Raw genomic sequence first — 23,576 nt, 5'->3', positions numbered from 1 at the left:
AGTTCTTCGCTGGGACCTCGATTTGGTTTATTAAGCGAAAGTCCGGCTTGAGTTCTTCGTTGGCACAGGTTGGATTAAGAGGGCTGTATAGGGGATCAGCTCCCATATATATATTGTTTAACATTATCGGGTGTGTGAGTACTCCAAATTGCCTTTTTGATGTGATTTGTATGAAAATTATGACGATGTTGCATTTCACTTCACATGGTGCATTAGCTTTAGATAGCTATAGAGATTATGGTTAAAATTGATATTTTACTCTCTGAGTTGAACGCTCACTCCTGTTCATTATTTTTCCAGGTTACAGAAGGATATTTGTTGTGGTTAACCTGCTTTTCTTCTTCGCAGGTCGTTTATTAATATTTGTATAATTCTATTAACTCATAGAATTTCTGCATGTATTAGAAACATTTATTTGATTGGGGTTTGTAATATAATTACTATGTTGGACCTGTAAACTTATTATATGCATGTATGTTGGATTGGATGAGGGAGCTGAGCTCCCATTTATTTTTGTGACATTTGAGTATGTGGAGGGTGAGCTGAGCTCCCCAATTTATTATATATTGTGTTTACAGGTCGGATGAGTCAAAAACTCCCCGTTGAAAGGTCCATTTTATGGCCGGACTCTGTCTGGTTGAATTCTTGAAATAAGGCCCAAATGAGCCATAGAGTTGGGTTGATGAATAGTTAGGCTTACTACGGGCCTCAGGGGTTTTAGGCTGGCCCAGATCATAGTGCCGGTCCGACCCATAAGTTGGGTTGTAACAAATTTAATCTATATAAAAATAATAAAAATAAATATAAAATAATTGTTCTAAATTTTCCATCGAATGTGCAAGCTGACGCTGGTATTTTCCATCCCCAATTTTTTAAATTTATAATTAAAAAAAAAATAAATTTCCACTAGAAGCTGAGAACTCTCAACTTTTGAAAAATAAAAAGGTTAGCTTTAAATTGCTCTAAGCGTGTTTTTTAAATTTGCCAAAAAAAAAATATTAAAAATTTAAGATTTAAATCAATAATGAATTTATAAATTCTTATTAATAGGGGTAATATATAGACATAAAAAATACTCATTTTCACTTGTATATATATTCAATTAATAAATTTATTTTTCCTAAGAAAACTAATAAATTTATTTCAATTAATAGAATCATCCAAACTTTAATGGAATAAGAGAAAATTATTTAACAAAAGAAATTATGGGACACATCTTTAAATGTAGGGCAAATTAATATCTTTAAATATAGGATAATATTAAAATTTTATATAAAAATTATCTTTTAAAAGGAAAATTGAGAGCAGCGCCCCATTGCCCCCATACTAAATCTATTCTTATTTCAACTGAGATTTAATGGGTATATTATTAAATAAATATTAATTATATTTTATATAATTAACAATATATTAAAAATAATACTAATAATATATTGTTACAATCATGAATATATATATATACTCTAAAGTTGATTACCAACCATTTGTTCAAATCTCCTAGCACACTATTTTCGATTTTTATCATTTTTATTTTAAATTGGTTAATTAAATCGTTTGAAATATTATTAAATAAATATTAATTATAGCTTATATAATTAATAATATATTGTCACAATTATGTATATATAAATAATTAAAAAAATAAAATATAAACTAAAAATTAAAATGAAAAAAATACAGACGCATATCATCAAATTTCAAAATAATATGAAGTAAAATCACATGGAGCATCCCTCATGTAGGTATGAACTATTTTCTCAACAATTAATTAATATTTCATACTAGAAATTCATTACATATAAATATTTTCTTATTTATATAAAAATATTAATGATTATATTTACATTATCTTTTTAAACCATAGACATTTTAATTAATGAATTATATTAAAAAAAACTTTTAATATATCATAAAATATATAAATATAGCCTTACCATTATAAATGATATATAATTAATGCAAATTATAATTTATATATTTTGTGCATTTTTAATTATATCTTTCACCAATCAAATTAATATCTAATTTTTTTTTTCAAATCAATGACAAAATAACACTAAATATTGAACTTACCTAAATAAATCTTGAATTATATCGAAAATTGAAATATGAAATGGGCTCAAATTAATAATTTAAGGGTTTGAATTAGAATCAAACTGATTATAATTTATAGTGATGGGTTTTAATTTTTTTCTCTTATTATAAAATTGAAATTGATGGTTTGAATAGATAATTTTAATCTTATTGAAATCAAATTAAAAAAAAAAAATTTTATAAGGTGCAATGTCAATTAAAATATTTTCGAACTTGAAACTAAAATTAGAATCAAATCAAAATTAATTTTATTATCTTATTACATCTTGAATTGCCAATTTCAACTCAAAATCAATCTAATTTGAATAAGTAACTAGCCAAAATATACCCATAAAATATAATTTTTTTTTTAATTTTATTTCGTTATTTTTTAAAACTAATTATATTTCATTATTAAACATGTTGGAAAAAAGAAGGAAAAAAAAAACAACAAAGAGAATTTAATTTCCTAACAAGGTTAGCACAAAACTGGACGCACTCCCAAAATATTGGCGCTTTCTCACCCTTTTTGTCTTTAAACCCTACATCCAACGGTCACTATTTCCTCTTCTCAAACCAGGAACTCATCTGACCTGTCCGATCCTTCCATAATTAGACCCTTTTGTTTCCCTCTTCTCCTTCTCGACCTTACTTTCATTGCTTCTTCTTCTTTCCTTCTCTGGAAAACCGCTTTTCTTGTAACAGCCCGGCCCACTAGTGATATTGTCCGCTCTGGACCGAAGCCCTCACGGTTTTAAAACGCGTCAATAGGGGTTACGAACTGTCAACTTATGAACCCAGCATCTCTCCCGTGTTTTGTCGATGTGGGATTTGCCTAGGGTGTTACAATCCACCCCCCTTATGGGACTCAGCGTCCTCGCTGAGGTTTGCCCCACCATCGTTCAAGGTTGCACGCGGAGTGGCTCTGATACCACAAATGTAATGGCCCTACCACTAGTGATATTGTCCGCTCTAGGCTTAAGCCCTCACGGTTTTAAAACGCGTCAATAGGGGTTACGAACTATCAACTTATGAACCCAGCATCTCTCCCGTGTTTTGTCGATGTGGGATTTGCCTAGAGTGTTACAATCCACCCCCCTTATGGGACTCAGCGTCCTCGCTGAGGTTTGCCCCACCATCGTTCAAGGTTGCACGCGGAACGGCTCTGATACCACAAATGTAATAGCCCGGCCCACTAGTGATATTGTCCGCTCTGGACCTAGCCCATACTAGGCCTCACGGTTTTAAAACGCGTCACTATGAGTTACGAACTGTCAACTTATGAACCCAGCATCTCTCCCGTGTTTTGTCGATGTGGGATTTGCCTAGGGTGTTACAATCCACCCCCCTTATGGGACTCAGCGTCCTCGCTGAGGTTTGCCCCACCATCGTTCAAGGTTGCACTCGGAGCGGCTCTGATACCACAAATGTAATGGCCCGACCCACTAGTGATATTGTCCGCTCTGGGCCGAAGCCCTCACGGTTTTAAAACGCGTCACTAGGAGTTACGAACCACCAACTTATAAACCCAGCATCTCTCCCGTGTTTTGTCGATGTGGGATTTGCCTAGGGTGTTACATTTCTACTCTACTGAAAAGCAGTTTTCCGGACACATCAGGTCGGGTCTCTCGGTTTCGTATCGGCCTTGATCCCTCGCTTCTAGGTCCACTTCCGATTTCTCATTTTTCTTCATTTTTAGTCCTCTGTTGCTTCCTCTGTAGCGTATGCGTATCAAAGGAAATGAAAAGTTTTAATTTTTTTGCTCTCTATGAGTAGTTTGATTCGGTGACTTCTTTTTTAAAGTTCCATTTTGCAAATTGATATTCTATTTATGTGGACTTGAAGTCATGAAATTTCATTTTCTCGCGATTTCTCTCCAACCAAGCAGTTTTCCGTCCCCCCCCCCCCCCCCCCCTCTCTCTAAAAACAAAAAATCTTTGAAAGTTGTTTGTTTTCTGTAAGATATATATTGAATTTCCCACTTTTACTCAAAAATATCTCTTTTTTTTTTTAAAGTTGAGAATTTGCATTTGATTTTTCTCTCCAGGGATTTTTTTTTTTATAATTTATATACAAAATTCCATTTTCTGTTTGATTTTTATCTCAAAAGAAAAAAAAACTATCAAAAGATAATAATAAAATAGAATTTTATGCTTTCCATTAATTAAATAAATAATTAATTAATAATAAGAGAAATCTGAATCTTTTTTTTTCCCGTTCTGTGTAAGTTGCCAACGTGTGCCTGGTGGACACTGGATAGCGTGCAACCAGCGTTTTTGCTTTTGAAGATGAGATTTTTTTTTTTTAATTTTATTATTAAAAGGAAAACAATAAAATTTAATTTTTATAAGAATAAATATTTTGTTTTATCGACAGGGGTTGAATTAGGTTGGGTTGATATTGTTACTAAAATTATTATTAAAAAAATTATTTTTAAAATATATTAATTATAAAATATTAAAAAATAATTAAAAATTAAATTAAATTTATTTTAATTATAAAAATATAAAAATAATAAAATAAAATTTTTAAATTATTTTTTAATAATATTTTTATTCAAAAAAAATAATTTCACCCATCAAAATACAATGCTAAATCGTAAGACTTTTGGTATAAAAGTACTGGTGCTTTGACTTTGACTAACACTTTTGCTATTTATTTTGTCTCTCTGTTTGCAGGTGTTAACTCGAGCTTTTATCGATCGACGATTGCCGCTGGAACAGAACTTGAGAAACGTATCCTCTCTTATTGGGTTTCTTTTCCCCTTTACCCCTCCTCCTCTTATTCCCCCTCCTTCCCCACCCCCACCAAACCCACAACAACCTAACCCCCACCAAACCCACAACAACCTAACCCCCCCCCCCCCCCAACTTTTTAAATATAAAGCTATTATGGGTTATGTTTTTTAATTTCATTTGTGTTAACTTTTTTTTAACTGAAAATGGGAAAAAAAAATCTTGGTTGTTCATTTTATATTGAAGATGGGTAATAATTACCGTGGATGATCAAGATTTTGATTTTATGGAAAGTAAATTGTTTGGCTTGTTTGATTTATGCCCCTTTCGCCCCTTTCATTCCTTCCTCTTGCTGCTAAAATTGCGTATTGGCTTTGTCCTGTGGAAAAAAAAAAAAAGAAAAATTCTGTATTGACTGTTTAATGGTGTAGATATTGTTGGCAACTCCATGATTTGTTGGCTAATTGAATAAGTATTGTATTCTTAACTATATAATGCAGCTGAATCTGTTCCTACAGGATTGAAGTCGGAGTCCACTAGGAAATTGGCTGGGCGTGATGTGGTATGTCATATTAATCTATGTTGCTTTTGTTTTCTTCCTTGTGGATAATTGCTTGGAAAAATGGCGTTATGAAGGTGAAAAGGCTTGGTTTTAATTTATTGTGGATTCCTATCTTTCTTGTAGTTGTGCCAACTTTCACTTTGCGGTTTGGTGTATGGTATGCATTGGATTACTGAGAATTATAAAACACTAAAAGGTCAAGGAAATATGTTTTTGGTCATTATAACATAAGTTCAAGAATACGATCTATTTGTGTGAGTACCATGAGATCCATTCTTCTTGTTTAAAAGGATTGCTAGTGTTTTATTTAAATTTTTTGGATCTTAGATTTTTGTGGCTCTGTATGTGTATCTCTAGGCATCCACATTGCACAAATTTATTCTGTGCATGGTAGATGGTTATTTTAACAACAAACTTAATGCTTAGTAGAACAAGATTAGATGGTTATTTTAAGAACAAACTTACTTAATGCTTAGTAGAACAAGATTATCTTTTTATTATCTTATTTTCCTTTGTATGTCTTTGTTTTCAGGCTTCTGGAAAAGATGGATTACCATGTGGCTCAACATTATTCGGTTGCTTTTCACGGGATGCTACTTCTAATACCAAAGGTGAAGTAGATGGTAATTCTGGTATCAAAGGGGAGACTGACCAAGAGTCTGTTGGAGACCTTGGTATTTACAATCCACCAACCAGTAGTTACAATTATTACTACCCAGGTGGGATATTGAGACGGTTATATATTCTTCTTATATATAATCTTTTGGAGTTGTGATAAAGTCAATTAAATGGAATGCCATAATCTTAGTTAAAAGTACTCATATAATAGGTTTTCAGTAAAGTTGAGACTTGAGATGTCTGGTAATATACTCCTCAATGTATTGCATAGGATGATGTTAATCGGCCTTGTGATTAAGTACTCATATTTCTTAGTTGACTTCCATATAGTCAGAATCATTTTTTAGGCTAATGGTGCAATCATTTGAAAAATGAAAAGATAATACTTTAGCACGTCTTCAAGCATGATAATTTTGAAAATATTAAGTTACTTTACTTTGCTTAAATTAAAGATTTTTTTTTTCAGTTTGATTTGCAGCTCTGAAGTTTATAATTTGAGAATTAGATTAATTTATGGTATATTATTTCTTAAACTTACTCTTTGTTGCAGAGTATAATGGATCCTTCACACAATTGGATGATCATGGTTATTTTCAAGCAGATGGATCTCATATGGTATGTTCTTCTGACGTATACTTTCATTTCTATTTGCAAAAATTAGGCAAAACTATGTCTCGTTCTGCTTGGCTGATAAGGGTAGTTTTGTATAATTGTGTCTTGTTGATAATTGATACTAGTGTATCGGTTGATCACATCAGGGATGCAATCAGACAATGGATCACTAGTCTATCATTTACCTGGCTATAATCCATATGCTTCTGGGGCAGTGGTTGGGGTAGATGGGCAAAGTTTTGGTCAACAAGCATATTTTTCTTCACCTGGATACCTTCCACATCCTGTTTTCTATGGATCAGAAGCCATGCCTTGCTATTCATGGGATTCAGTATATTTTAGTGATGTCTCAAATGGCAATACTGGTTCTCAAAATGGAAAATATGGATCAGCTTCTACTTTTGCCAAGTCCAGTGGTTTTAACTCTATGAAGTCTAATGACAATACTGCTGGCAAATCCTCTAAGTCTACAAATACACAAGCAATCAGACCTTTAAACAAGGTATGAAATATTCTTACTTTTTATGTCTATATCTTTAAACTTTCCCAAAAAGAATTGATTTTGAAGTTTGTTGTGCTTGTTGGTCATCACTAGTCTTCAGTTTTGAGTGTTTTTGCTGATTTAACTTTTTTTGTTAGCGGTGTCTGCATTGGGTTCTGATTTCTCAGCAGGTCTCTCGAAAGGATACCATCCTGTAGGAAATTTGCCTCCTTTTTCTATCCAAAAACATGGTCCATTCCTGCATAATTGTCCTATGAACTATAGACAGAACGGAAGGATATGGAATGGAAATGATAGAAATAAATCTGGAGACAGATTCTATAAAAACAGTGATTTTGAAACCTCAAATGAACTAACTTCTGGTCCTAGGGGCTCTAACAAATTTCCTTCTCTGGAGACTGCTGTCAAGGAAGACTTGGGAATCACTGTACAAAGAGATCAGTATAACAAACCAGATTTTGAAACTAAGTACGCAGATGCTAAGTTCTATGTTATCAAATCTTACAATGAAGATGACATTCATAAGAGCATTAAATATGATGTATGGGCAAGCACTCCAAATGGCAATAAGAAGTTAGATGCAGCATTCTGTGAAGCAGAACAGAGATCTTGAAAATAATGGTAGGCGGCCTGTAACTTATAGCAGAGACACTCAAGAGGTATCTCCTTTGCTTTAGAACTCAATTGTCTTCTGATGTTTCTGTTGTGAAAGCCAGTCAGCTCTACATTTACATCTTCTAATTTGTTATATTATATTTTAAGAAATATGGCTAGAACTAAATACATATTGATTGTCGAAAATTGTGTTTACTTCATGGTAGTACTGCTTTACAATGAATATTTGTTATACCTGACCTTGTCATGTTGGGAATGGAGCAGAAATATTTTTAAGTACATGTTAACCTCAAAAAAAAAAAAAAAAAAAAAATCGTGGTTTTGAGAAAAGACCTGTTCTCTTACACAACAGCTTCTATTTGTGGAAGTCTTCTGCAATATGCTGTGCATATGGTTCCCCTGCATTAAAAACTCAACTTAGCAGAGTATGTTGCCATTTTTCTGTTATTTTCAGTGGTTGTACTATACAATTTAGGCTTGATTTTTCAATATATCTGGCAAAAGATGCTGCTAGAATAAAAACTTGTGCATGGTGGCCTCTGTTCTTGTTGAATATATTAAAGGTTGGATTGACACGATTTGTTATAATAATTTGCAGATTGGACTTTAGCAAGGTTTGGAAATGCTGAATATATTTAAGAGTTATTCAGCTAAGACCTCATTGTTAGATAACTTCAATTTCTATGAAAATCGAGAGAAATCTCTACACACTAAAAAGAACAATAAGCCTGCAACTTTGCGAATGGAGATACACGAAAATGGTGAGTTTCTGCAAGTTCACTCTCGAAAACTAGCCTTATAGTTTTGTCAACAATTCAGGTTTGACCATTGCATCTTCTGAGAAGATGCATTTATTCCCTAAAATTTGCTATTGTTAAAATCATGATCTTATTGTTATCAGTTTTGGACTAGTAGCTGAATTCTATGAATTTTGCTGTGCAATGTTAGGGATCTTGCCTAGATACAACAACAACTAAACCTTAAGTCTTGCCTAGATACTTTAACTAAAATTGAATGACTGCTGTGAATTGTATTAGTGCTCCATTTTAAATTTGCCGACTGCTATGGAAGTTAGCTGAATTCTGCTTAATGTTTGTTCATTTTTAGTTGCTAATTTTGCAACTCTATTTTTATCGTGCAGAAGCATATAAAAGCAGGAGATAGGAAATGTGATGATGATTTGACGATCAAGAAAACTACTAATCCCATGACTCTTATCAATCTAAAGAATAATCTCTCTCTCCACGGCTACAATCCAAAGAGTAACTATGTAAAGAAGCCAATAGAAAATTCAATTCCTGTTGTTCCTGTACCATAGGCATTTTAGAGGTTTTTTAGTTATTTACAATGTTTATTCTACTCTAATGTGATGTTGTTGTTCCTCGTCCTTATTTTATCATTTCTTTAGCTTTCCATTATGAGCCTGTTATAATTATAAAGGCTATTTGTTCTTCAGGTTAGAGAGTTGTAGTTATTTGCAATGTGTATCTTAGTTGATTTGGAAGTGAAGTGGGGTTCAGTTTCAGTCAATCGTTAGATTTGGAAGCTAATGTTGTAATGTGGATGACAGAATAGATTATATGTTCACATAACAACATATTATATTGTAATATTGTTCACATTACATATAACGAAGATACTATTTATCATTTCACCTGTTGTTTTTCCCCTGATTTGAGCTTAATTATTCTCCTCTATAGTCTTCCCTCTCTCAAATGACAATAGAGCGGCAGATGATAGAGCTGCAAAAGATTGCAGGTATTTGTAAGAGTAAAGCAATTAAGAATGCTAAAAAGTATCGGCAAACTAGAAATGAGTTATACCTGTTGTGAAAGTGAGTGGGGTTTGGTTAAGAGGAAGCAGGAAGAGATAGAGAGAGATTTCGATCGAGTGAAGAAGAAGAAGAAGCTTCCTCCTCATTATTTATTCTTCTTCTCTTCGATTTGTCATCTTGATGCTTTTCATTTCTGCTTTTCCTTTTATCTCTACTATATATAGGATGGACCCCACACTCCATAATTTCCTGCGGTTCCGCGAAACCGTCAGCGTTGAAGCAAAATGAGGCCTTAACGAAACACTCTTCATCAAAACGTGTCCTCAATCCATTGAATGAAAGCAACACGTGTGATAAGTCCGAATCATACGGACCTCCATAACCATTCCAATTCGCAACGTCCTTATAGCTAAATAAGTTGAACGCATTACGTTCCCGCCTATTTCCAGATTCACATATGAAATCCACTTCAAATCCAGGAAAATCGATTAAACCTCTGGGACGAAGAACAACGCAGAAAGAAAAGGCAATTACGTCACGAAGGTCAAGTTTGAAGGAAAGCGAGGATCCTTTATTCTTATACCTCATCCCTTCTGGCACTTCACCTCCTGCCATCAATAATGTAACTTTCTGACCCAACTTGTGCGCTTCAAAAACATCCTCCATTACTTTCTTATTCAATTTGACGCAATTACTAAAATCAAGAAATTTGCAATCTTCAGATTCACTTTTATGTGCTTCTTCATTTTCATGTTCACTTTTATCTGCTTCTTCATTTTCATCTTCATGTTCTAAGAAATTGAAAGAAATTGATGCAGATTCCAGAGAGTGGCAATCAATTGCTTTTAATAATTTTAAGCATGATGGAAGCCCTGGTAAACTTTTAAGTCTCCTGCAATCTTCTAAATTAAGCAGTTTCAACTTCGAAAGTTGTTTGATGCTTTCAGGAAGACTTGCTAAATTTGAGCAATCCGGGAGAAATAACTTTTCAAGACATTTCAACTCGCCTATGCTGCTTGGAATAGTCACGAGTCTTGAACATTCAGCTAGATGAAGTTCTTCAAGACGTTTCAAATTGCCAATGCTGCTTGGAAGACTCGCGAGTGCTGTACACTGATCCAAGGACAATATGACAAGTTGAGACAGATGCTTAATTGATGAGGGCAGTTGTTCTATTCCAGTTCTGTCTAATTTTAGAATCCTTATATTACACGGAATCTCTGGACAATCTTTGATTTCCTTGGATCCAGTTAAATAAAGTTCAGTAAGCTTGCTCAGATTTTGAAGAGAGGGAATTTCAACCAAACTCAAACATGTGTCCAAATATAAAAACTCGACATTTGGGGCAATACTAGACAAGTTCGGAATCCTTTCCAGGCGACAACAGAGGCTGAGGTCCATTAATTTCAAATTTTCAAGAGGCTGTAATTAAATAGAAAAATATCAATAAATTAGAAGATACAAATTAACTTTATAAAATATAGCTAAAATATATAAATTGTACCTTATCTCCTCCATTCCACAGTTGTATGAGATTGCTAGAAAGCATGCGAAGTTCTACAAGATTCTTTGGCCAAAAATTTAACGGCAAAGATTCCAGAGGATAATAATCCCAGTAAAGACATCTTAGCGCTTGTGCACAAAATTCAAAGTTCTTAGGAAGGAGCACTTTGTTCGACATTGCATATACTTCGATGAATCTAAGATTGCACATCTTCGCAAAGGCCGTGGCACTTAGCTTCAAAAGCTTCAAAATATCTCTCCCACCCGGACGAAACGATATGGCCTCAACATTTCCGGTTCCCTAGTAAAATAACAGCAAAAAGGATTATTGATTAATACTTAATTCGTCACGAGATCTACAATTCTTACAAAATTCAAATATGATAATGATAAAAGCTTCATTGATTAATTTGGTCCTTACCGTCTCTGTTGTCAATACATAACTAATATCTTCATAATTCCACAACCTGCTGCGTCCGCCAGGCTGTTTGCATTCCTCATTAACAATATCCTTGCCCATTTGCTCTAGCAAGTCATGCATACCTACCCTATTGTTTGAAATAGTTATCAGAGACTTCTCAATTAGACGAGGTATTCCACTTTCTGGATAGAAACCAAATGCTTTTAATTTTCTCTTGACATGATCTTTATTTTCACCTTTGAAGAAACATGCAGTGTCAAGAAATATTTCCTGTTCATTCTTTTCTAGCCCATCATAACTTCTTTTCAAAACATCTTCAATTTTTTTAAGAGATTTGCCTTTCAATTTTTCCAATTCGCTTTCCCATTCTTCTATCGTCCTACGAAATAAATGAGATCCCAAAACTTTAAGAGCTAGTGGATTGCCTCCAGCATAGATTGTCGCCTTCTTTGATAGCTCCTTATATTCTTCCTTGGGACGATTTTGCTCGAAGGCATGTAAGCTAAAGAGTTCCAGATCTTGAGAATCAATTAACTTCTCAACCTCATATATGCCTTCTTCTGATAAACCAAGTGAATCTCTACTAGTTATGATGATTCTACTTCCCTCACCATACAAATGACACTCTCCTGCTAAATCTTTTAAATGGTTTCGATCCTCTATATCATCAAAAACAATCAATACCTTCATACTCTTGAGCCTTTTGCAAACATGATCATTCAAATCATCTATATGTTTGTCCCTTAATAATTCACAAATTATTTTTTTTCGTGCTGATTTTGATGATTTCTTTATCATTGTTTCCCTGACATTTTCAACAAAGTAATGACCATTAAATTGATTTTTGTTTCGACGAAATACTTCTAGTGCAATAGTTGTTTTACCAACGCCTCCGATCCCCAAAATTCCTACAACTTGCTTATCTTTTAACAAGCATTCCACTTTTTCCACACGCGATTTAATTCCAATCAATTTGGTATCATAAGAATCATCACTTTTAGACATATCACTAAATTTTTTCAACACATCATTGACGATTTTCTCTACTAATTCGGCCTCATACCTAGTCACATATAAACAACAAACACTGATAAGTAAGATAGACTCACACTTGTAAGTAAATACTAATATATATATATATATATATATACACGCTAAGCCTTAAAATGACTTTACATGTGTGTGCTGCCTAGAAAAGGGCACATGAGGCACAACCTTTTTATTTTTGTTTTTATATTTTGTTATATCATAACTAGTTGTATCACATGAAAAATTAACTTTTTATCCAAAAATTTTAGAATTTCGACCATTAAAATACAAAAATATTAATAACTATTTAAAATTCATTTTCCTATTTTTTTTTAAAAAAATTTAAAATTTTTGAACTTCTACTGATCATAATATTTTTAAAAATTAACCATTTTTAAATTCATTTAAAATTATATTAATATATACATATTTATATCTAAATAATTATTCGCTAAAAAATTATTTATAAAATTTAAGTAACTATTTTTAAAGACATTTCTTATTATATTTAAAATTGAAAAAATTTAAAAATAATATTTAAAATATTGCTACGTTTAAAAATAAGAAAAACTAATATATTAATCAATTTATTTATACGTTAGCACTTGAAATAAAATTATAATTAATTAAAAATTGTATTATTAACATTTTATAATATGATTATAAAAATAAAAAATATAGAAAAATACACATTAAATTATTTTATTAAATATATATTATTGATATAATTTTTTTTTAAATAAGTCATTGTTTTTCTAAGTTAATAAAAATGAAATTAAAAACAATTTGTTCACTAAAAATTATTTATAAAATTCAGGCATTTATTTTAAAAATATTTTTTATTATATTTAAAATTTAAAAAATTTAATAATGGTGTTTTAAAAATTATCACCTGTCATCCAATTTTTCTTATTTTATTTATTATTTTACTTATATATGTCAGATAACTTAAAAATAACAAAAATTAATATATTAATCAATTTATTTACTTATTAACACTTGAGATAAAATTATAATTAATTAAAAATTTTATTATTAACATTTTATAATATAATTATGAAAATATAAAAAAATATATTAAATTATGTTATTAAATAAAAAAATAAACAATATGCTCAACATAAGGCAAAACGATTAGTATATAATTAATATGTTTTGATTTTAGAATAAGTTAACAAATATCGATTTTCATATTAGTGCTGCCTATATTCGAATTAGGTATTAAGATTAATGTAATCTATTAAAAGTTTCTATATTTTGATTCTCTTTCCTTAAAATGAAAAACTAAAAAAACTGCAGAAAGAGTAATTAACTTACTTGATATTACGCGAATCCCATCCCGATAAGTGGCTTACTTCCATCATAGCACGCTCAGCTTGTCGACCTTTTGTGGACCGCTTTTTCTCCATGCGTAGCAAAAGCAAATGCCTTCCCAAAATTCCCGTAAGCTTTTGAACGCGCAGTTGGATCTACCTTGTAAAAAACTGGTAGAACTATTTGTCCTGATTCTTCCTTGCATTTAAGTATTTCAACAAGCTCATCCAAACACCATGGAGAATCTGCATAATTTTCAGAAAAAATGACTATTGAGACGCTTGATTCTCGAATTATTTTCAAGAGCTCTGGTGATATCATTTCCCCTTTATGAAGCTCTTCGTCCGTAAAAGTCTTGATTTGTTTGTCCTTCAAGGCTTTAGAGAGATGGGAGAGAATACCATAACGCGTATCGTCGCCTCTAAAACTAATAAAAACATCCCATTTCTTCCACTGATTGGGAGGAGTGGAAGAAGTAGAAGCCATGATAAGTGATAAAAGAAGGATCTTGTGCAACCGAGTTTGAAGAAGGTAGAGAAAGCAAAATACTAGAGATGAATATTTGGGTAGACTAGTCTGATGCAAGAAATTTATGAACAAATGAAGAGCTTTTAGTCAACATCAGATTTGCCTACCAGGAAGGATCGTATAGCTCCATTTGGTCCACACAATTAAATGCAAAACAGTGGAGTGGGTCTAATAATTGATTGGGATTCAATTCTAAACTTGGCGTGTGGGATTGAAGCATTGCAGCTTTCACAAAAGCTTTTCCTTTACTTTCAGCTCTTCCACTGTGCTTCTTCCCACCAATGTGGAGTCTTCACCAACTTCACATTTTATTAAGCTCACTTCTTTTATTTTATTTTAAAAAATATAATTACGACCCTAGGACATGATTGAGAGTATTAATTTTGACTTGACACTTTATGAAATTTATAATTTTATAGTTTTAAAAATAAAAATTATTATTAAATTAATTATCACCTATCATAAAAAAAAATACTAGAAAATGTGCTAAATTTTTATTCATCTTTTATTAATAAAATTTTTACTTATAAAAAAAGAAAAATAAGGCATGTTTGGGTCAAAAAAAAAAGGTCGTAATTTGAAATTTAAAATTTCAGTTAAAAAGAAAATCTATTTTGACAAGGTTTATAGCAAAGTGAAGGTAAATTTATTAAGTAGTTAGAAATACCTTTTATTACTTAACTTCTATTTTTTTTATAAAAAATAATTTATATATAAAAAATATTTTTTATAAAAATTATTTCAAAAAAAAATTTCTGTGATAATATTTTATATTATTTAATTATAATATTAAGTTAATAATATATATTTATATTATATATATATAATATGTATTCCAGCTTTTTTCATCTTTGCTACGCGTGCAAATACTGCCAATCCTTCCCACCCCTCCATGTTTCCTTACTCGCAAGCTTCACCATACGATTAATTATATGGTCAAAAATTATGAGTGGCAGGCAACTAAAAAGCTCGTGGGGTCTCTGCCTAGAAACTAGCAAAAGCTTTGAGGCCCTTTACTTCCCTTTCTTCCTTCTTGAAAAACTTGGGGCCTGTTGTGTCGTTAGTGAAAGGAAAGGGAGAGGAAAATGGTTGTGGAAGATGAAAAGCAATTACCTTATTTTGTTTGAAGGAAAAATTAAAAAGAAAAAAAAAATAAATCTCCAATTATTCTGTTTTGTTAGAAGCTGTAAGGGAAAGAACTCTAAAAATTAAGCATTTTGTTTTTTATATAAATTGAATGGAAAAGATAAGAAAATAAAGTTAATTTTTTCGTTTTTCTTCTATATCTCTTTTTTTTTCTTTAATAATTATTTTTAATATAATTTATTTGTTTAATAAAAATATAATAGTAAAAAAGTGTACGTCTTTTTATATTAAAAAGGTGTTATATCTTGATGTTAAAATATAAATTTTAATTTCTTATCCAATAATAATAATCGTAAATTCATGCTTTATAGGAGTTTTCATGAATAATTTAATTTTAAAATTATAATTATAATTAAAATAATAATAAAATTTTAATTTGAATATTTTTTTAATATCAATATATTCTGAATTAAACTTCAATAGTAAAATTACAGTCAGACAAAAAAAAAAAGTAAAAATCACAGAGTTTTTAAAATACAATTTTATTTTTATAAATACTTAAAATATAAAGCATTACATGTGAAATTGTAGGAAAATAGCTGATGAAGAAGAAGTCGCCATGAGAAGATGAGTGGAAGGCATTTTGTCGGCAATTACTAATGAACACTCAAGGAACGGCTAGCATTTTGTCAGCAAAGTAAATGCACAAAGCTGCAAATAAAGTCCTCATAAATTTGAATTCCAAACTCAATGTGGAAGGCAACGCTTAAAGGGTAATTTTTATAACCCTATTTCTCTTTCTTAATTTTAACTTTTTATTAAAAAATGCTAATCTATAACAAATTTTTAAATTAAAAAATCACTCTAAATTATAGTACGATGTTTACAAATATAATTTTAATACTTTTTATCAATAGATAAATTCTCCTATTTTATAAAAAATAAATTATTGTGATGATATTAATATTTTTATAATGACGTCCAGATAATTATTAGAATGATCAAATTTTTTGAATGTGAAAGAAAAGAGAATAAAAATAAATTATTTTATTTTTTTAATATAAATATATATATATATATATCAGATTAAAGAGATTTTAGTGAAACAAAATTAAATTTATTAACTAGTCTCATACAAGAAATTTATGAAGAAATGAAGAAGTAAAGGAAGAACAAAAAAAAAAAGAAGGGGGGAAGACGAAGATGATCGGAAGACCATGATATTCTTCTAGGAAAGAACATATCACTAATGGACTACAGAAAACGACTGGCATTTAGTCCACAAAGTCATGTGAGTTGGAATTATATATTAACAAAAAGGTGCAATTCTTAATTATTAAAATTGCTAGCAATTCTTGATTATCTGCCATCCAGGAGGAGGGATTGCTCAAGCATTGCTTTATCTAGCAACACAAAGTAAGTAAATGGAAAGCAATGGATTAATAAAATTTAAATAGAAATACTATTTTTTTAATAAAATAAAATATTAAAAATTTATTTATTTTAAATTAAAAATAAATAGATTAATTTATAAAATTTGGTAAATTTTTTAAGGACTAATTTTTTTTTTCTTCAATTAGTTAGTTTTCTTTCTTTCTCTTGTAAGTTCTATTCTTGCTTTGTCACATGTGTCCTCCACAATTTATTCATAGAATTCCTTTAGAACAAATCATGTGTAAGAAAAAGAATCGAATTAAATTTTCACATCATTATATAATTTAAACTATTTCACCTAGAACTAAATTGACTCTCCATTTCATAACTGCACAGTTGTAAACCATATTTAGTAAAATATTAACTTAAACTGAATAATATTAATTTTATTAATTAGCAGTCTAATTACTTTTGTCAAAAGAGGGGGCATGTATAATTGTGAAAAATTATTTTCTATTTTTTATTTTCTTTTCTAAGAAAATTTGGATTTTTATTTTCCGTTTATTTAATTTTAGTTATGAAAGTTATAGTATAAATTTAGTTAACAGTTGAAAATAATTTAAAAAGATGTGCCTAGTAGACTCTGTTCTTGTTGAATCTATTAAAGGTTGGATTGACACCATTGTTATTATAATTTGCAGATTGGAGTTGAGCAAGGTTTGAAAATGCTGAATATATTTAAGAGTTATTCAGCCAAGACCTCTACACACTAAAACGAGCAATAAGCGCACATACTAATATGCTACAACAATATTTTACTTTAAAAATGCCCTACTACATACATGATAAAATAATTTCACCTCAATTTCTCATTCAGCATTGAAAAAAAAAATATATATAATTATATTTTAGGTGAGCAGAAAGTATAAATTGTTAAATAATATAGCGTTTGAAATATACAAAATTGTGCCTAATACAAAGTTCTTAGAGAGAATGAAGATATAATCCATAAAAGAGAGAATGACAGAAGTTCTAACAGAGGAAGAAGTTCGAAGTTGAAAACGAGGATCATTATTAGAGACTTTGTGCAATTGTGGCAAAGAAGCTTCAGAATCAATTTTGTAACTAAACCATCTCTTGATTTTGCTTTCAGGGATTTTTTTTTGTTTTTTCATTTTGAAATGTGCTATTCCTCCCTAGCATCATTTCATTGTGTTCTAGTGCCTCAACAGATTCAGTAGCATGAAAAAACATGGACTTTGAAACAAAGACAAGTAAGAAACAAAATTAACTTGATATAATAAAGCTTGAATGTGGCATACGATAATGCAAGATGTACCTACCTTTTGAATACTCCTTGGTACTAATTGGGTTTAAAATAAGATTAAGACTGTTTTTTAACATAACTAGTCAAACAAATTAGTTGTAACTATGGAAGTTCATTGCACTTCTCAATTAAGCAGCATATATATGTCAATGCGAGAAGAGATATCTGCAAGACTACAACTTAAATAAAAACCATAAGGACCGCAAGTGTTCGCAAATCCATATAGTGGTGATGTTTTCTAATCTTGGGCACTAGAAGCAATTTCTGAAAACTTAAGCATCAAATTTATTAATGTATAATGTGCTTCTCTTAGGAAGTCCAAACAAGCATAGTCAGAAAATATTATTAAAAAAAAAAATAGAGATGTTTAGAGGGAAAAACCAGAAGATGGTGCTACCCGTCATCAACATGTCACACATCATGCACCCAACCTGTAATAAACAATTACCATACAAACACTGCTAAGGTGTCAACCTAAATGGTCTCAACAAAACAGACCTTTCAAGGTTCAAACAACCCAACAAGCCATTATCTGGTGCAGCCAAAAAATGCAGTAGATCCCAGTGTTAGATGGAGTTCTTTCTCCAGAATGAGAGCACCAAAGTTTTCAATGCTTATTACTGAACTTTGATTCAAGATTGAATTTGCATCCTCTTCTAACAGGAAATTGAAACCAACCGTAGGAAGCTCATGTTTAAAATAAAATGTAAATTACCTACGTGCTTGGAAAACAGAAAAATAAGAAAATCTCCAACTACTGATTTGGGAATTTCACACAGCCTAATTGCTCCTATGAAAATTATTTGTAATTTGAGAATGAACATTGTCCTGCTTGTCAGGGCACAAGGCATCAATTGTCAATTGATTGCCATTACATACTTAAGACACTTAAATGAATCTACCAGTTTTTTTTTTTTAACAAAAAAAAAAAAAAGGGATAGTTATATTTGCAGCAGATTGTGTCATCTCTCACCTTCAAGTAGTTAAGAAGCAAGCGTGCTGACAGAGAATATTGAAATTAAGAATGCTAAAACAGCAAATAAGAAATAGATTTACCTTTTCCCTTTCCTCTTTCTCTTCCTTTTCCTTCTCCCATGATTCAAGATGTCATTTTGGTTCTCATCTTCCTCTAGATTCAATAAGTCATCATGTTCCTTATCCACATTTTCGCCTTCGCTGTCTACAGATGGCATCAAAGATTAGAGAAGTAGCTAGAAAAGTACTTGGAGAGTCTAAAGGACAAGGACCACCCTCAAAAAAGAGATGGTGGTGGAATGAGGAAGTACAAAAGGCAGTGAAGAGAAAAAGGGAATGGTATAAGAAATTACCTAAATGTGATAATAATGAGGCATATGAACAGTACAAGATAGCAAAGAAAGAGGCAAAAAAGACAGTTAGTCAAGCAAGAGCACAGGCCTTTGAAAAGTTATATAAGAAACTTGAAACTAAAGAAGAGGAGAAAGATATTTATAGATTAGCAAGGAGGAGAGAAAGGAAATGTCAAGATCTGAATCAAGTTAGGTGCATTAAGGATAAATAATTAGTGGGTAAAGCCTGTGGACCCAATGAAATACCAATTGAAGTGTGGAAGTGTTTAGGAGATATGGGAGTGGCATGGTTAACTAAATTATTTAATAAGATTCTAAACTCAAAGAAAATGCCTGATGAATGAAGGAGGAGTATTTTAGTACCTATTTTTAAAAATAAGGGAGACATACAGAGTTGTTCAAACTATAGGGGAATTAAACTCATGAGCCATACTGTGAAGTTGTGGGAGAGAGTTGTGGAACATCGACTACGTCATGATACTTCTATCTCTCTCAATTAATTTGGTTTCATGTCCGGTCGTTCAACCATGGAAGTGATCTTTCTCATTAGAAGCTTGATGGAAAAATATAGAGATATGAAGAAAGATCTGCACATGGTTTTTATTGATTTGGAGAAGGCTTATGATAGTGTTCCAAGAGATGTCTTATGGAATGTGTTAGAACAAAAGAGGGTATCTATTAAGTACATATAAGTATTGAAAGATATGTATGAAGGAGCAACTACTATTGTGCGCACAGTGGGAGGGGACACGAGATTTTTCGATCTCAATTGGATTACACTAAGGATCAGCCATAAGCCCTTACTTTTTTGCATTAGTTTTAGATGAATTGATGAAACATATACAAGAGAATATTCCTTGGTGCACAATGTTTGCGGATGATATTGTTCTGATAGATAAGACACGAGAAGGAGTCAATAGAAAACTAGAGCTTTGGAGAAGTACTCTAGAGTCAAAGGATTTTAAGTTAAGTAGAACGAAGACAGAATACATGCATTGCAAGTTCAGTGAAGGGCAAACTGGTGATAGGGAATGAATTAGTTTGAATAGAGTGGTACTGTCGCAAAGTAATTACTTTAAATATCTAGGCTTAGTCCTTCAAGTAGATGAGGGATGTGAGGAGGATGTTAGTCATAGGATTAAAGCCGGATGGTTGAAGTGGAGATGTGCGACTGGAGTTTTATATGATCGCAAGATTCCCAATAAGTTGAAAGGAAAATTTTACTGTACAGTCATACGACCGGCTATGTTATATGGTAGTGAGTATTGGGCACTGAAAGAGTCGTATGCGTCTAAGATAAGAGTTGCAGAGATGAGAATGTTAAGGTGAATGAGTGGCCATACTAGACTAGATAAAGTCCGTAATGAGAGTATTAGAGAAAAGGTAGGAGTGGTGCCAATTGAATATAAGTTGACAGAAAGGAGATTGAGGTGGTTTGGTCATATGAAGCGTAGACATACGGAGGCTCCAGTTAGACAAGTAGAGTACATTAGGTTAGAGGATAGAAAGAAAAAAAGGGGTAGACCTAAATTGACTTGGAGGAGAGTACTACAACATGACCTAGAAGCATTACACATTTCTGAGGATTTAACCCAAAATCGTTTAGAGTGGAGAAAGCGAATTCATATAGCCGACTCCAAATTTTTGGGATAAAGGCTTAGTTGAGTTGATTTGAGTTGAGCTTATTAATGAATTATGATGTCTAATTTAATAGGAAATTGAATCCAACAGTAGGAAGCTCATCTTTCAAATAAAATGCATATTAACAACATGCTTGGAAAAGAGAAAAAAGGGAAAATGGCCACTACTAATTTGGAAATTTCAGAGAGCCTAATTCTTCAGGAAGGCCAAAATGCATGCACTGCTTCTCTGAAAATTTATTGTAGATTGAGAACGAACATTGTCCGACTTTTCAGGGCACAAGGCATCTATTGGCAATTGATTACCATTACATACTGAAGACATTTGAGTGAATCCACCTGGTTTTTTTTTTTTATAACCCCAAAAAAATAAAAAAAGAATAGTTCTAAATGCAGTAGATTGTGTAATGTCTAACCTTAGAGCAGTTAAGAAGCAAGTGTGCTGAGGGAGAATATTGAAATTAAGGATGCTACAGCAGCAAATAAGAAATAGAATTACCTTTTCATTTTCTTCTTCCTTTTTCTTTTCCTTCTCTCACGATTCAAAATGTCATTTTGGTTCTCATCCTCCTCCTGATTCAACAAGTCATCATGTTCCTTATCCTCAGGTTTGTCTTCATCATCTTCCTCATGTTTTTTTTTTTTTATTTCAGTGCTTGTAAATGAGTTTTGATGTCCAATTTTGCTCCTGTAACAGGAAATTTAATCCAATAGTAGGAAGCTCATCTTTAAAATAAAATGTATATTAACTATTGATTTGGAAACGTCACACAACTTAATTTATCGGGAAGGCCAAAATGCATGTATTTCTTCTATGAAAGTTTATTGTAGATTGAGAATGAATATTGTCCTGCTTCTCAGGGCACAAGGCATCCAATGGCAATTGATTGCCATCACATACTTAAGATACTTGAGTGAATCTAACTGCTTTTTTTTTTATAGAAAAAAGAAATTGAATATTTCTAAATGCAGCAGAAATATTATGTCACAAAAATGAGAGTGAAAAACAATGAATGAAAGGATAATATCCATCTAACATATGGCATACATAAATAAGTTGGTCAAGCAATAAGTAGCCATCAACATGAACAGAGTAATTGGAAGAAATTGGGGTCCAATATTGTAAAATTTAGTATTTATAAACAGAATATGGAGCAGCAGATTGTGTAATGTCTAACATTGGAGCAGTTAAGAAGCAAATGTGGTGACGGAGAATGTTGAAATTAAGAATGCTAAAACAGCAAATAAGAAATAGATTTACCTTTTGCTTTTCCTCTTCCTCTTCCTCTTCCTTTTTGTTCTTTCATGATTCAAAATGTCATTTTGGTTCTCATCCTCCTCCTGATTCAATAAGTCATCGTGTTCCTTATCCTCAGGTTCGCCTTCGTCGTCTTCCTCATGTGTTTTTTTTTTCAACGCTTATTATTGAATTTTGATGTCCAATTTTGCTCCTGTAACAATTGAATCCAACAATAGGAAGCTCATCTTGAACTGCAAGTATTTGTAAGAGAAAAGCAATTATGAATGCTAAAAAGTAACAGCAAACTAGAAATTAGTTATACCTGTTGTTGTGAAACTAGAAATTAGTTGTCTTCCAATATTTGAAGAAGTGGTTGGTGGTCCTTGTCATCCTGATGCTCTTCATTTCTGCTTCTCTTTTTATTTCTACTATATATCGGATGGACCCCACACTCCACAATTTTCGCAAACACGGCGGGGAAGTAAAATGAGGCCCTAACAAAACACTCTTCATCAAAACGTGTCCTCAATCCATTGAATGAAAGCAACACGTTTGATGATTCAAAAAAATACAAATTTGCAAAATCATCACCTTCAAAGAAGATGAATGTACGACGTCCCTGCCTATTTCCAGATCCATACATGAAAGCCACTCTACATTCAATTATTTTAATGAAAAAATTACAAAATGTGGTATCAGCAACAACGCAGAAAGAGAAGGCAATTAAGTGATGAAGGTCAAGTTTGAATGAAAGCGAGGACCCTTTACTCTTATATCTCATCCTTTCTGGCACTACACCCCCTGCCATACATAATCTAACTTTCTGACCCAACAAATGCGCTTCAAAAACATCCTCGATTACTTTCTTATTCAAATTGACGCAATTACTAAAATCAAGAAATTTGCAATCTTCAAATTCAATTTCATATGCTTCTTCATTTTCATCCGCTTCTTCACTTTTTTTTGCTTCTTCATGTAGAAAGAGATGATTCTCATTGATTTCAATTAATTTATACATGGGTATATATATACAATTGATTCTTATAATTGTGTTCTACTAATTAGGAAGAAATCCTAAATAAGAAATCCTAAATAGGAATACAGAATACAAAATATACAGAGAAATAATATAGTGATTGACTTTCCATAACATAGTGATTGACTTTCCATAACACTCCCCCTCAAGTTGGAGCATAGATGTTAATCATGCCCAACTTGTTACAAATGTAGTCAATCCTAGCTCCATTCAGAGCTTTTGTGAAAATATCTCCTAACTGCTCTCTAGTTTTGATATG

The 23,576-nt window shown here is 31.7% G+C and overlaps 4 protein-coding genes across 4 annotated transcripts; 1 reads left to right on the top strand and 3 right to left on the bottom strand.

Annotated features, from left to right (window-relative positions):
- Positions 1 to 4,661: 4,661 nt before the first annotated feature.
- On the top strand, positions 4,662 to 9,035 carry LOC110661688 (YTH domain-containing protein ECT4-like). The gene is made up of 9 exons (XM_058134240.1): positions 4,662 to 4,671; positions 4,752 to 4,808; positions 5,309 to 5,370; positions 5,903 to 6,089; positions 6,539 to 6,607; positions 6,726 to 7,052; positions 7,240 to 7,643; positions 7,702 to 7,761; positions 8,859 to 9,035. Exons 1-9 carry the CDS (start codon positions 4,662 to 4,664, stop codon positions 9,033 to 9,035), a joined length of 1,353 nt encoding a protein of 450 aa, XP_057990223.1.
- Positions 9,036 to 9,264: 229 nt separating this feature from the next.
- On the bottom strand, positions 9,265 to 12,926 carry LOC131173397 (disease resistance protein RPV1-like). Its single transcript, XM_058135726.1, has 3 exons — positions 11,416 to 12,926; positions 10,996 to 11,295; positions 9,265 to 10,913 (listed from the first exon to the last, which is right to left on the bottom strand). Exons 1-3 carry the CDS (start codon positions 12,418 to 12,420, stop codon positions 9,567 to 9,569), a joined length of 2,652 nt encoding a protein of 883 aa, XP_057991709.1. The 5' UTR covers positions 12,421 to 12,926; the 3' UTR covers positions 9,265 to 9,566.
- An 889-nt stretch (positions 12,927 to 13,815) lies between these two features.
- LOC131172721 (putative disease resistance protein At4g11170) lies at positions 13,816 to 14,244 on the bottom strand. The gene has a single exon (XM_058134239.1). The coding sequence runs from the start codon at positions 14,242 to 14,244 to the stop codon at positions 13,816 to 13,818; it is 429 nt and encodes a 142-aa protein (XP_057990222.1).
- An 8,358-nt stretch (positions 14,245 to 22,602) lies between these two features.
- Positions 22,603 to 23,299, bottom strand: LOC131173404 (uncharacterized). Its single transcript, XM_058135734.1, has 2 exons — positions 22,873 to 23,299; positions 22,603 to 22,775 (listed from the first exon to the last, which is right to left on the bottom strand). The coding sequence occupies exons 1-2, from the start codon at positions 23,297 to 23,299 to the stop codon at positions 22,618 to 22,620; spliced, it is 585 nt and encodes a 194-aa protein (XP_057991717.1). The 3' UTR covers positions 22,603 to 22,617.
- Between the last annotated feature and the right edge of the window lie 277 nt (positions 23,300 to 23,576).

Source organism: Hevea brasiliensis, chromosome 14, assembly GCF_030052815.1.
Source record: "Hevea brasiliensis isolate MT/VB/25A 57/8 chromosome 14, ASM3005281v1, whole genome shotgun sequence".
In the NCBI taxonomy this organism is placed as follows: domain Eukaryota; kingdom Viridiplantae; phylum Streptophyta; class Magnoliopsida; order Malpighiales; family Euphorbiaceae; genus Hevea; species Hevea brasiliensis.
This window is presented reverse-complemented; position numbering and strand designations above follow the sequence as displayed.